At 33.7% G+C, this 14967-nt stretch overlaps 1 protein-coding gene across 7 annotated transcripts in view; it reads left to right on the forward strand.

The window, feature by feature from the left end:
• ttc7b (tetratricopeptide repeat domain 7B) overlaps nucleotides 1–14967 on the forward strand; it is a 79742-nt gene that overhangs the window by 26019 nt on the left and 38756 nt on the right. For all 7 annotated transcript variants that reach the window (XR_015512704.1, XM_087289348.1, XM_087289349.1 and 4 more), the window contains 7 exon segments: nucleotides 497–575; nucleotides 1667–1839; nucleotides 4148–4211; nucleotides 4804–4941; nucleotides 7527–7610; nucleotides 10294–10398; nucleotides 10547–10664. Coding sequence is in view for 6 of the 7 variants with exons in the window: in XM_087289345.1 (XP_087145471.1) it covers nucleotides 497–575; nucleotides 1667–1839; nucleotides 4148–4211; nucleotides 4804–4941; nucleotides 7527–7610; nucleotides 10294–10398; nucleotides 10547–10664 (761 nt within the window). In the remaining variant the exon portion in view is untranslated.

Here is a 14967-nt window from a genome sequence, read left to right on the forward strand (position 1 = left end):
GTTTTATCTGAATGGATCTTGCCATGATTTGCTAATGTGGCAGGGAATAACCTCAAACTCTGTCTGTCTGTCTTTGGTATCATCGCTACTTTTGTTGCTTGTCTCTCAATACAGCTTGTGTACTCTTGAGAGAAAAAGAAGTTCTGTTTCTGACTCAGAAGAATCTCGGTCTGATTAAAAGACTGACCCCAGTTAATGACATACATCACATTGAGAGGTTGTGCAGTGTTCATAAAGGTGGTAATTCCCTATATAGAGAACTACTGTAATCAATGTGCCCACAGGCCCCGATAGCTTCCTGTCCACCGATGAGTAGCTGCTTAGTCTGAGTGCGTGATAGTAGAGCTCATTAAATCACGGCCTGTCCTAGGGTTTTCTGTGTGTGTTTTTAGGTCTTTGTGGATGATTTAGATGTGAAATTGTTTATATTGGTCATTGTGCAGCTCTCTAGAGATGAATAATGGATCTCTTTTCTCTCCTTTTCGTGGTGCTGCAGTAACCTGACCCGTGGTGTTGGACGCTTCCGAGAGATTCTCCGTGCCGTTGAGACCAGAACCACTCAGAACCTGCGTATGGTGAGTTGTGTGTCTGTGGGTGAGCTGCTAGGTTTGTTGGGTTTGTTGTCTTTGTTCACAAGAGTGGTTCTCATTCTTTGTCACTCCAAAGTCCTCCTTTATCTAAGATGAAATTCAAAGGCCTCTCACTTCTCTGTTAGTACCAGTGTCAGTATATTGCACTAATTATAATAATGATATTTCAACATTTTGAAATTTTTAAACTACTTCATGACTTTTCCACTTGTTTATGATTAATTGAATATAATTTGTATTTTTCTGGGCAACACTTTAAAATAATGGTCTATTAGGGAATGTTAGTTATCGTAAAATGAACCAACAATTAGTAATACAATTACTATGGTATTTATTTACCTTCGTTAACGTTAGTTATTGATATGTAAATTAAATAACGCTAGTTCGTGTTAACTCACTGTGCATTTACTAATGTTAACAAGCGCAATTTTGGATTTTAATAATGCATTAGGTAATGTTAAACTATGAATAATAAATGCTTTACAAGATTATTCATACATAGTTTATATTAGTAAATACATTAACTAACATTAACTGGACCATTATTTTAAAGTGTTACTTTTTGTTGTTCCCATCAAATTAAGGTAGTGATTTTATATACATAATGTGTTCAATGTTAGTGGTAGTAGTAGTTCAAGTAGCTTTTGTTAAAATAAAATGTCCAAATATGGGGGAAAACTTCAGTATTACTGATATATAACAATATATAATAGAGGCATATGTACATTATTATATACATGTTATATTTATTTAAAATATAAATATATATTATTTACTTTCAGTATATACAAATCAGAGATTAATCGTAAAAAAGAATAAACTTGAGAAATGCAAGTGATCCAAAATTTAGAAAAGAAAAGAAAATCATCAAAAAATTATATAATTATTGCTATTTATTGAAAGGTATTGGGGGACCGAGATTTTTAAAAACAGAAAAATCATGGGATATTTCCTCTTTGTTTATATTTTTTATTATTTTTTAAGCTTAATTTAAGTATGTTAGTGGGCCCTTGCCTCCTAGGTAAGAACCACAAATTTAAGACAAAGTCATTTGTTTGTGTATGCTGTTTGTTTAGACTATTGCCAGGCAGCTGGCAGAGATCCTGCTGAGGGGCATGTGTGAACAGAGTTACTGGAACCCATTGGAAGACCCTCCTAACCAATCGCCCCTGGACGACCCACTCAGACACAGCCCACACACCAAGGACTATGCCCTAAGTCGCCGGCCGCGCATCTACTCAGGAGAGAAGTATGGAACATCTCCAGCTCTCAAAGCTAGATTTGTCTTCTCTCATCTGTATACTGTCAATCTGTATTCAGTGATTCATTCGAATGCACCAAAATTTTGATTAAAAAATTTCTTTGTTAAACACAAACCAATATAAAAGTTAATTCAAGCAAAATATGTAAGCTTCAATGCCCATTCGGAGTAGCCCATTCTCATGGGCGTCGTAATATCCCTTCGCCTTGTGCAGCCATGGTACTGCAGAGTTTCTTGACTATTACACCAGTGAGAGCATAGTTTCTTGCAAATTTGGTTTAGAAAATAGTAATTTCTCGTTATCTGTCAGTTTTATTACACAGTGTAACTACAAAAGATTCAAGCTTTACATAGAAAATTTATCAACTTTTAAAAAAAAAATTTTTTTTATGAAATGTTGTTCACATTCGTTTCATTTCATTATGCTAAGCTAAAAGTGATTTCACCAGAACAAGAAATCGTCTGAATAGATCAAGTCAACTGTTTAAATCTAATAGACTACTAAATTGAGTTTATTTTCAAAAGCTGTATTGTTCCTTTAAACATAAAAATTAATATATTTTTAGCCTGTTGTCAAGTCTGCTATTTCTAAAGTGCTTTAAGCTATGCAAATGATATATTATAATTATAACAATTTCCACAGTGTCAATTATCTCATTTTGGCATTTTATTGTTTCTCTCCAGATGTTCTTAGATAAAATTTTTTCTGATTGAAATTTCTGATGTTTTACTTTTACTTAATTTTATTTTAGTTAAAGTATTTCTAAGGCTAATTTCAGTGTGTCCACGGGGTCTTAAAAAGTCTTAAAATGTCTTAAATTTTGTAAACTGAATATTTTGGCCTTAAATGGACACATATATTCTGTTTTATGTCTTAAATCATTTTAAACAGGTCTTAAATCCGTCCAGTCACCAGAAATCTATATCAATAAAACTTTACATCACGGGTGTCAAATCCAGTTCCCAAAGGGCCGCAGGTTTGCACAGTTTAGCTTTAACCCTAAGTAAACACACCTGATCATTGATCAAACTAATTAAGTCCTTCAGGCTTGTTTGAATCTACAGTTAAGTGTGTTGAAGCAGGGTTGGAACTAAACTGAGCAGAGCTGCTGCACTCCAGGAACTGGATTTAACACCTGTGCTTTACATGATTATCCATTTATATAAAAGCTATTTACGGAAATAAGAACGAGTAGAAATAATACTTATAAACAGGTATGGAACTTATGGTTTTATTACAGAAATCCAGATGGTCGAATAGGAGTTAAATACTCAATCCATTTGAACAAAAAGCTATCAAATATATATGTTTGATCATTCTTGTAATTGTGTCCGTAATAAATATACTTTTAACAAGGTTAAACTTGTCATTAAATTGAAGAGAAAAAGTATACAACTAGAGTTTTCTTGTTTTGACACGTTAAAATATATGGCTAAGGATTAACTACATTTGTTTTTGTTGTTCTTGTGGAAAGCAAAAGATCAACTCGGCCATTAGAAAAAAAAAATCCTTGATATTTAACTCTGTATATGTCAATTTCATTCATAATGGTCTTAAAAGGGTCTTAAAAAGGCTTACATTTGACTTGATAAAACCTGCAGACACCCTGAATTTAAACTTATATTTAGGTTACAACACGTTTCTAAAGTATTGTGCTTCATTAAGCAGCCAAATTAAAAAAAACATAGCCAGCGGTTTTACATGCCTAACCCTGCATTCATGAAATCATGCGTGGGCTAATGAGTCTTCTGAAGTACAATTAAATAAGTACTCAAATCAGATTAAAATGTTTACATGGTCATTTTTTGCTGTTTTATTGAATTAACTAAACAATAAACTCCCTTTCCAATTCATTGGAAATTTCAATTAGATTGATCTCAGTCGAATCATGTTTTGAAAATGTTTTTGTTTTTGAATGAATCATCAATCCGATTACAAACTGATTATTTGGGTGCATTTAAACCAGGGGTGTCCAGACTCAGTCCTGGAGGGGCGGTGTCCTGCTGAGTTCAGCTCTAACTTGCCTCAACACACCTGCCAGTAAGTTTCTAGTATATCGAGCAAGAGCTTAATTAGATGATTCAGGTGTGTTTGATTAGGGTTGGACCTAAACTCTCCAGGACACTGGCCCTCCAGGACCGAGTGTGGAGAATACTGATTTAAACATAACCATTTTTGAAGAACGTATGGTTGCTCTATCATCCCCAACATAAAAAAGGAAAGAACAGATTTTAAAAATATGCTTCACTGATGGAAAAAAAAAAATCATGATAATCCTTTTCCCTTTCTCTCTAGTTTGTTTTGTCCTCAGGAGAACACAGAGGAGGCTTTACTTCTGTTGTTAATCAGCGAGTCTATGGTGAGTAGAAGTAAAAGTTGCGTGACCGTCTGAATATGTAAATGAAGCCTGACACTGCAGGTTTTACCTTATGAAAGGCCTATTATTATAGTACTGAAAGCAGAGCTGAAAAATCCGAGATGCCTTTAGCTTGAGCACAGCAGAAACTCCTATTGAGTCTCTCGCTCATGTGGCTTTTCTTCAGATTTCTTTAAACCGACTGTTCAACATTACAGGGTTTGAGTTCAGCCGTAATGAGTTTGTAGTCTGGCACAGTGCGATCAAATGGTGCTTTTTTTCACTGGAAATAAGATTTTAATACTGCAGAGTAGCTGGGTAATGTTACAGAACATTGTATTTCAAATGAACATCCTGTTAATTAAAAATCCGGAAGAATGTTTAATTGGTTAAATCAGCACATTACAATGTTTTCTGAAGGATTTTGAGTATTACACTGGAGAATAATATCTCGCTGCTAAAGATTCATTTTGAATATAAATCCATATTTAAAAAAGGATACATTTTTCTCACATATAAAATATCTGCCTACCTTAAATTTTGAACAGTAGTGTGATGCAGGAAATGTGTTTATTCATTTCAACATTGTTTATAGGCTAACAGAGACGCTGTTTTGAGTCGAATCCCCGAACACAATAATGACAGAATAATCAGCCTCCAGAGTGCCTCTTTGGTGTACGACCTGCTGACCATCGCACTGGGCCGTCGGGGACAGTATGAGATGCTCTCAGAGGTGAGGTTCTGTTCAGAAATACTCGGTGCACCTCCTGGTATAGTTGCTGTGGTAACAAGACCAGACCTGTGCTGTAGACTACCCTCTTTTTGTGTGAATGTGTGTGTCTGGGACTTGTCTGGAAATTATTGACAGTCTGTATGCCAGTTTGGGAGCGTGTAACAAGCCTTTATTATTAGTTCTAAAGTTATGCTTTGGATTTAGCAACAGTGGATTGTATTGATGAACTGTAGTCTGAAAGTTTTAACTGTGGATTATTAGATAATACACACTCAAGGGGTTTACTCTCCGTGGTCTATTATTCCATTTTCTCATAACGGCATAACGTAACGTAACGTATAACTAGGGCCAGACAGAATCTGCTTTTTGCTATTTCTGCAGAAAATTTTGTAAAAAATCAGCAGATTTATGCGTAGTAATTTTAGGAGTACCCTAACTAAAAACTATATATATGAAATAAAAAATAACACCTTTTTAACATTTATTTAATGTTTACTATGCAAATCCAATTAGATCGACTGGTCCATTGGTAAACAAAGCAAGTCTCATAAAACGTATCTATTAAAAGACAGAAAATATTACTTTCCGAACAGTATTGTGAATAAATCATATAAACATTTTAATATTACTATTATTATATCACAATAATATTAGTGAAATGACTAAATATAAATATAAACGGAAAAAATATATATTTACACACATTTACACATGTAAATAATATATAAACTCGATGGGCTGAAAATCTGTGGATTTCTGTGCGCAATGATTCTGTGTGGGCCTACAAATAACATATAAAATAACATAACATAACATATTATGGATGAACCAAAATGGGAATTATGTCATAATATCTAAAATTTAACTTCCACTTGGTCAAAATCCCAAACGACAATGATTAAATTTGTTGTTATATTATTGTTTGTATTAATATTAGGCTTTTTATGCATTAAATGTAATATTATGATGGATGGATTGGTGGATAGGTAGGTAGGTAGGTAGGTAGATAGTTGGATGGATGGATAGATAGACAGACTACATGGAAAAAAGTCTTGTCGCCTATCAGAAGTGACTTGATTTTTTGTTCAGCAGAATATAAAGTCATGGTACAGTGGAAAAAGAATTAATATAGTGTATGACTCCCATGAGCTTGGAGGACTGCATCTATACATCTCTGCAGTGACACAAGTAACTCATTGATAAAGTCATCTGGAATGGCAGAGAAAGTGTTCTTGCAGGACTCAAAGAGTTCATCAAGATTATTTGGATTCATCTTCAATGCCTCCTCCTCCATCTTACCCCAGACATGCATCCAATATTGTTCATGTCTGGTGAATGGGCTGGCCAATCCTGGAGCACCTTGAAATTCTTTGCTTTCAGGAACTTTGATGTGGAGGCTGAAATATGAGAAGGAGCGCTATCCTGCTAAAGAATTTACCCCCTTCTGTGGTTTGTAATGTAATGGACAGCACAAATATCTTGAAACCTCAGGCTGTTGATGTTGCCATTCACTCTGCAGATCTCTCACACAATATTGAATATTGAATGTAACCCCAAACCAAGACTTTTCCTTTCCCAAAATTGACTAATATCTGTGAGAATCTTGGGTCCATGCAGGTTCCAATAGGTCTTCTGCAGTATTTGTGATGATTGGAATGCAATAAGTCAAGTTATTATTTGCTGTTCTTACAACTGTGATTGACAACAAGACTTTTTATGTAGTGTAGACAGACAGACAGACTGACTGACTGACTGACTGACTGACAGACATTGATTGATTGATTGATTGATTGATTGATTTAGAACTAACCCAGTTTCAGAAGTAAAGCCAAAGTTTGCTTGTCACAAATTTGTCATAATTAAACCACATTTAACTTTCTACTTAAAGTTTTCTTTTAGCCTGAAATAAGTGTCCTTGTTTTTTCCTTGTTTGTTTTTTTAAATATATAAAGCATGGCCTATTTAAGACAAACCAGCCCAACAAAGAACATCGTGTGTGCGCGTGTGTGTGTGTGTGTGTGTGTGTGTGTGTGTGTGTGTGTGTGTGTGTGTGTGTGTGTGTGTGTGTGTGTGTGTGTGTGTGTGTGTGTGTGTGTGTGTGTGTGTGTGTGTGTGTGTGTGTGTGTGTTTGTGGTTTGTGGTTTGTGGTTTGTGGCGTGATGTTTTCATTAGCATACCTGAACAGATTTTTCTCTGTCATCTCCATCTGTTGATCACGCTGTTGTTGCTAATGTTGGACTCAGCATAACTTTTGCTGTGTCTTTTATATTCAAGGATTTTATGGTTGTGCAATCACCGGGCCCCAGGAGTCTGTCATATTTTGTGTGTGTGTCCTCTGCAGGGTCGTGTGTTTGAGTTGCTGTTTGTTATATAGATCTAATTGCTCAATGAATTGCTCTGTGCTAAGCTGTTGGCGTGATTAACTGTAAAACCTCAGAGACGTGCAGAAAGCCTGTGGCACTGTGGGTAATCTGCAGCAGGAGACATGGCCTGGCTCTGTGCTTGACCTTTGTTTGTGTATCTGTTGAGGGTCCTAATTGTTCTCAAATCCTATCTGAGGTGATCCTTATGTGTCCTCTTCACAGTGTCTTGAAAGAGCCATGAAGTTTGCCTTTGAGGAGTTTCATCTTTGGTTCCAGCTAGCGCTCTCCCTCATGGCTGCTGGGAAGGTTAGTTTTGACTTTTTTTGTCTTCTGTGTGTGAAACCAAGAGTTCTTTTGCTCATAAAAATTTCAGGCAGTTAAGAATTCTCTGAATCTGCAGTTTTTAGTTAGTTTTATTCTGGAAACTACTGACAGTTCTTCCAAATTAAATATATATTTTTAAATACTTTTCTTGGCATAAAATAACATTTTCAGAAATGTTTTTATTAATATTTGGACAACAAAATAGAGATGTTTTACATACCTGTCAACCCTCCAATTTTTGCCTGCATTCTCCCATATTTTACCATTCTATCATCGCATTTAAGTATTTTCCCGTATTTTTCCCATATTTTTAATCTTTCTATGAAAAATGAAAGTAGCATCAAAGAGTCAATCTCAGATGTGATATAATTAATGTGATATAATAAAGAGCTGTTCAAGAGAATTGTGCTGTTGCTTTGTTTTGGCTTGAAAGCACGTCGAAATTATTATTAAAATGGAAACTAAAATTAAAACGCATTTACTTTATTTCCACATTTGCTATGTGTCGACTGTTGACTTTCCTATGCAACCTCTGAAACAGTCAAATCATGTGTCAGTGCTGACTGACGGACATGCTCCTTATAAAGACACTGTTCCCAGATCAGCTACTTTAGATAGAAGTGAAAATGGACACTTTATGATTTGGGTGAGTTTTTAAACAGACCAATACACTTATTAATAGGCTATGTAAACATGTCTGTTCTGGCGTATTTTGTTTCAAACACAAATAGTTTATACTTAAATGAGCATAAACAGTTACAAATGTAATTAAATGATTTTGTTTTGTCTGTTATCAAACACAAGAGTGTATCAAAATGAGAAATTTGCCGCTCTTCACTAAATAACTTTAGTAACTTTTAACAATATTTAAACAGTGAATAAAAATGGACAGGTTTTTAATTTCTCACATAACTAATTAATTTATGTATAGGCCATTGATTTTAATAGTCTATCATTTATTTTATTTTACCTTTTATTTTATTTTCAATAAAAGTTTGCTATTAAAGTATCCCGTATTTTCCATCCCAATGTTGACAGGTATAATTCAAGTTTATGTTTCAGTTATTCTGACCAGTTTTCATTTTGATGAAACAAACAAATTGCTCTAAATAATAACACTTATATTCCAAATTTATCAGAAATGTTATTGGAGCTTTGTAGAATAAACGTTTATTAACATTTACAGTTTCCACATGTCAAGGAATTTTAGAAATGGCATGGGATTTTAAATTGGTCAATTCCAGACTAAGCATGGAACAGTAACCGGTTTTAAGGTTTTGAAAAGTCAATGTTTTAAAACCATTAAAATGTTCTGCTATACCGTATGTAATGTGTTTTTAATTTATTTTTACATGTTTTTTTTTACAACTATTTTATTGAGTTTTTTAGGGCAATGGTATATTCAGCAGAAAAAGACCCCCTAGATTAAAAGCTACTAGTCAGACCATAATTCAGGAAACATCTGAAAAACAAATTGCTTATAAACTAACATCCAAGCCTGCTTAATATCTGAACAATGGCTTACTTTATATCTAATGAAAATAGATATAAAGATATCCAAAGATGCTTAAAGTTTTAAAGAAATTTGTGTTTTTGAAATTAATGAAGACCGCATAAATAAATGATTTATTTTAGTTATTTAGCCTGACATGTTAACTGTTTAAAAATATTTAAAACAAATGTTAAATAATGTAAAATAAAAAATATTTCAATTTGGGAAAATATTGTTGTTTTTTACCCTGACATTTAACAAGAACATATTTCAAAGCAGTAATCACTCGTGAAACTGTGATTTTTTTTTTTTTTTTTCCCCCAAGGTTATCATATCGTCAAAATCTTGTAACGGCCCATGTCTATTCCAGACATTGAACGTCAAGAATTTTATTTTTCCAAGTTATGATGATATTTATTAATCCATTACATTTATATCTTCCATTTAGCAACATTTATGATTATTACATTCAAAAATAACTTTTCTCGAAATTTCCCATAATGTTAAACAATATTTGCAGCATTTCTTCAGCGTTTTAATATGAAATATATATTTTTTAAAATGACACATTAGTTCTTCATAAATTTTTTTGACCTCAAGAATCATTGGTCTCTGTAATTTATGTCAAGGGATCACTAAAGAAACAAAGTGAGACAGTGTTTACCTCTTAACCATATAAAGCCTGCTTAATCATATTTGATGCATGAATCTAAAGCATGAAAAACGATTGAGATCTCTTCAACTGCAGCATTAAAAATAAATCATTCAACAAACATAGCCTTGTTCAAATGGGCTTCGGCTGAATATGCATTGCAGTAATTTCACATAACACATCTAAAGCGAGTCACATACTGCCGTGCCTTGTCTGTGACAATTTGAGGTATCACACACCAGATGAGCACTTTCTATATGTAGATATAATGTTACTTAATGTAAAGCAATGTAGAATTTGAACAGCATCTTTAATTACAGCAATCACAGAGTTGTGAAATTCAGGTTTTTAGTCATTATAAGTCAGGGAATTTGATATTTTATTTAGAGTTGGAAATCTGAACATTTGACTCGCATCTAGTAAATCCAGAGAAACTGAAATGGTCTCTTGCATTTGATCTTCTGTATCACCTATAAATGACTCTAAATGACTCAAAAGCCTGTGTTTGTGTGTGTATATAGTCGGCTCGAGCAGTGAAGGTGCTGAAGGAGTGTATTAGACTGAAGCCAGACGATCCCACCATTCCTCTGCTGGCCGTCAAGCTGTGTATTGGAAACCTGCACTGGGTAATGAAAGAGGAATCATGAGAAATATGCACAAGATCAACTGGAGAGCTGACACTGACCTGTTTACGACTCTGAAAATCCATTACTGTTAGACTGTCCACGAACAGTGAGGAGGTGATGACATGGGGTGTGTATTTGTGTGTTTTAGCTGGAAGAAGGTGAGCGCTTCGCTAAAATAGTGATTGATATGGGTGAGAAGGCGGCTGAATTCAGGGCTAAAGGCTATCTCGCTATTGGTCTCGTCTACAGCCTGAAAGCCACAGATGGTAAGTATAGCTGCAGTAGGACACACTGTATATATGCAGAGTTACTCTATTAGATGACACACTTTATACACACAATATTCTGTTTTGATCTGAATCTATTTGATATAAAAAATACTTTGTAGCATTTTATTTTATAGTCCTATTATATTCTTAACATAATCATTACATAAACTAGGTAATAACTAGGTACTGTCCCTAAACTTACTTATTACCAGGGCCAGATGAAATCTGTGGACGTTTTTTGCTATTTCTGCGGCGAATTTTGGTAAAAATCTGTGGATTTCTGCGGAATTATTTTGGAAGTATCCAGCGGAGTATCATAACTTAAACTCAATATATATTATTAATAAAAAGTAATAAATTACTGAATAAAAACTGAATAAATTCAGATTTACACATTTACCCAAGTAAATAAACAGAATTAATAATGGGCTAAAAATCTGCAGAAAAAAGCGGAATTCTGCGGAAAATCTGCGGAATTCTTCGCGCGCAGAGTCCGTGTGAGCCTAGTTATTTCCCTGTTTATGTAATTATTATTAAAGTAAGAATATTGTATATGTAAAACAGGACTGTAAAATTGTCTATAGACCATACATTGTATTAGATAGAGCACAAAATGGATTGAAGTTCTCCATTCAGCTCTTTTCAACAGAATCAAATATATATATTTAATTATTTTCTCATAGTTTTCATTATCACAAATCTGACTACAGAGTACATTTTATAAGAAACATAAAATTTATAAAACTATTTATTTTGGGTATAGAGTGTTATAGCAAAATACCCCTGAACCTAACCTTAATCCATTTTGGTACTTCATATAACCAGCATGTTTTTTTTGTTTTTTAACATGGAAACTACACATACTTTAAGGCAGTGTTTCCCAACCCTGTTCCTGGAGGCACACCAACAGTACACATTTTCAATCTCTCCCTAATCAAGTACACCTCAACTCATCAAAACATAAGGGCTGTTTGTCAATATGCGTTCTTCAGTGGCCTTGCGTCCTGGTGTTCTCGTGTAACATCATCATCAACTGCCAAAGTTCAGTTCCAAAACTCAAGATTACAAGAACGGAGGACGATTTTAAGTTCCAGGATGTGTTCTTGATATCGAGGACGCATCGATGCAGACTTGAGCGCAAAACTTAGTCGAGAAGTCCCAGAAGTCATTACGGCTGAATAAAGGAGGTGGAAAGCGCATCATTTTATATAGGTTTATTCAGAGTTCAGAGATTTATCTCTGGAGTTTCCCTAAATGAAACGGTGAAAGTAAACATTGATATTAAAATCTTTATAAAGGCAAAAACACATTCAGCGTGTTTATTTGCTGAAGTTCATATTAAAATTTTATTTGTATTTTTTTGTGTGTATAGTATATATATATTGACAATGGGAAAAACAATAAATCGTTGGATGAATGCTGTAATTTTCCATTAAAAACGTGTGAAGGTCATATGACCATCATGAAGAACCAGGGAAGAACACAGCATCTCATTTCTCAGAGGACACGTTCTCTGTTTTCACGATGTCCCGAGTTTGTTCTTCCGGGGTAACTTGGTAAGACCGATCTCCACAAGAACACAAGTCTGTGCTCAGCGTTCTTGGAATTGAGAACCAGCCAGGAAGAGCCTCCAAAACCTAAAGTTAATGGATCAGATCCAAAGGGAGATATCCAAAATATGCACTGTTGGGTTGCCTCCAGGAACTGGTTTGGGAAACACTGCTTTAAGCTATAGTAGTACCATGTAGTCCAGGGGTTCTAAATCTTGGTCCTGGAACTACGGTGTCCTGCAGATTTTAGCTTCAACCCCAATCAGACACCTGGGCTTTTACTAGGCTTTTTAAAAACATCCTTGCAGGTGAGTTGAGGCTAGTAGGAGCTGAAATCTGCAGGACACCGGACCTCCAGGACCGAGTTTAAAAACCCCTGGTGTAGTCTATATTAGGGGTGTCACGATTTCGATTTTTAAATGAAATCGATTGAAATTTATGCTCAATTTCGATTATCGAGTCAAAAAATAGAATCGTCGATGCTGCCACGCCCCCATGTCCGCTTGGCTTGCCAAGCGGGAAAAAACAGGCTTGTTGAAGTGCTTGTTAAACTGCAGAAGCAGGAGACCCGTCGAGAGAACTTAAACCCTCTCCTCTTTCAATGAAGTCGCCGGTGTGTAAACATTTTGGATTTCCAGTGAGTTATGTTGACAACGTTCGTGTTGTCGACAAAAAAAACACAGTTTTGCAAGCTCTGCTATGTACGTATTACGTACGGTTCGTCCGATAGACAACACCGGTATCGCGATCCTCCGCCCGCCCCCGTTGCAAATCTGCTCGCAAAAAGTACACACTCAGGCCCTGTTTACACTGTCTTTGTTTTTAAATGGCATTTTAGAACGACAACGATTTGACATCCACAGTGGCGTGTAGCATTTCTGAGCAGCCCTCCTTCCTCTCTACCTCTGAAAATGCACATCACGTGACCACACAGACACAGACGCACATACAGCCTTGCGCTCGAGACAGCAGGTCCAGGCAGTCAGAGGACTGCTTCAATCTTTCACTCACTTGTACTTAGTCATTTTATCGAACACCTCAGATACTGTTGGCTGGTTCCTGTTGGTTGTGCGTCTTTTTTACCGACGCCATTTTAACGACACAGATCACTGCCTATTCACGAGTCCCGCAGAAAAAGTGATTGACAGGTGGTAATTATGTGTGTATCTTGCCTTTATTCATTTACTGTATGATTTGTTTATGGGTAAAACAAAGACCATGCAGGTCAGGTAGTTTAAACGGTAGGCTACAAATAATTAATTGGTCATTAATTAATTAATTATTCATTATCGAAAATCGAATCGAATCGTGCCTTTAGAATCGAAAATGTAATCGAATCGAGGATTTGGAGGATCGTGACACCCTTAGTCTATATGTATTTGAAATTCTTAAATGTTATAGTATGATTGTTTTTTATTCACTATATACCTTTTTGTAATATGTTATATTTTATGCCCTCTCTATTCTTTATTGCTAACTCTGTACCTTTCCTTATATGAATACATATTCATGGTTTACTATTTATAACTCTTATATATGAGTTATAACTTATATCTTTTAACTTTATCTCTATAGAAATGTTGTTTTTTGTAATTCAGTTTTTATTAAAAAAAAATTAAAATATACAATTTTTACAATCAGATAAAAAATACTTTCCATCCCCCATCCCCCCACCTTGTCATATGCACATTAGAAAAAAACAGAATAACTTTAGTTTAGATGTATTAGATGAATTACATAAAGTTTGACTTTCGTAGTATCAGTTGTGGCTTAAGTGTCTAAGATTTCTTTGGTGAAGCCTATATAGATTTTCCACACCATCAGAATGTACAGTTTAGCATGGTTGATCTGTGCTGATGACAGTTCCAGATACAGTATTTCCAATAATATGTATGGACCTTTGCATTTAAGGGAAATTGAGAGTTATCGTTCAATAAAAACAATACAGGATCTTTGGGAAAACTAATTTTTGTAACTTTAAACAAAATCCAGCACAGAATCCAGAAGTTTTTGCACCTCTGAACATTCCCACATCATATGTAAAAAGGTATCTGGATGCTGTGGTTCACAGAACTTACAATAAGAATGTGGAGATAAACCTATGATATGTCGTAAACGTGTAGTTAAATATGCCCTGTGAATAGTTTTTAAGTGAAACATTTATATATATATATATATATATATATATATATATATATATATATATATATATATATATATATATATATATATATATATATATATATATATATATATATATATATATATATATATATATATGTATATATATATATGTGTATATATATATATGTATATATATATATATATATATATATATATATGTATATATATATATATATATATATATATATGTATATATATATATATATATATATGTATATATATATATATATATATATATATATATATATATATATGTATATATATATATATATATATATATATGTATATATATATATATATATATATATATATATATATATATATGTATATATATATATATATATGTATATATATATATATATATATATATATATATATATATATATATATATATATATATATATATATATATATATATATATATGTATGTATATATATATGTATGTATATATATATATATATATATATATATATATATATATATATATATATATATATATATATATATATATATAATTGTTTGAAAGAACTCTGACCTTTCAATTAGCCTATATAATAAAATCATA

Source organism: Danio rerio, chromosome 17, assembly GCF_052040795.2.
Source record: "Danio rerio strain M-AB ecotype USA chromosome 17, GRCz13ab, whole genome shotgun sequence".
In the NCBI taxonomy this organism is placed as follows: Eukaryota; Metazoa; Chordata; class Actinopteri; order Cypriniformes; family Danionidae; genus Danio; species Danio rerio.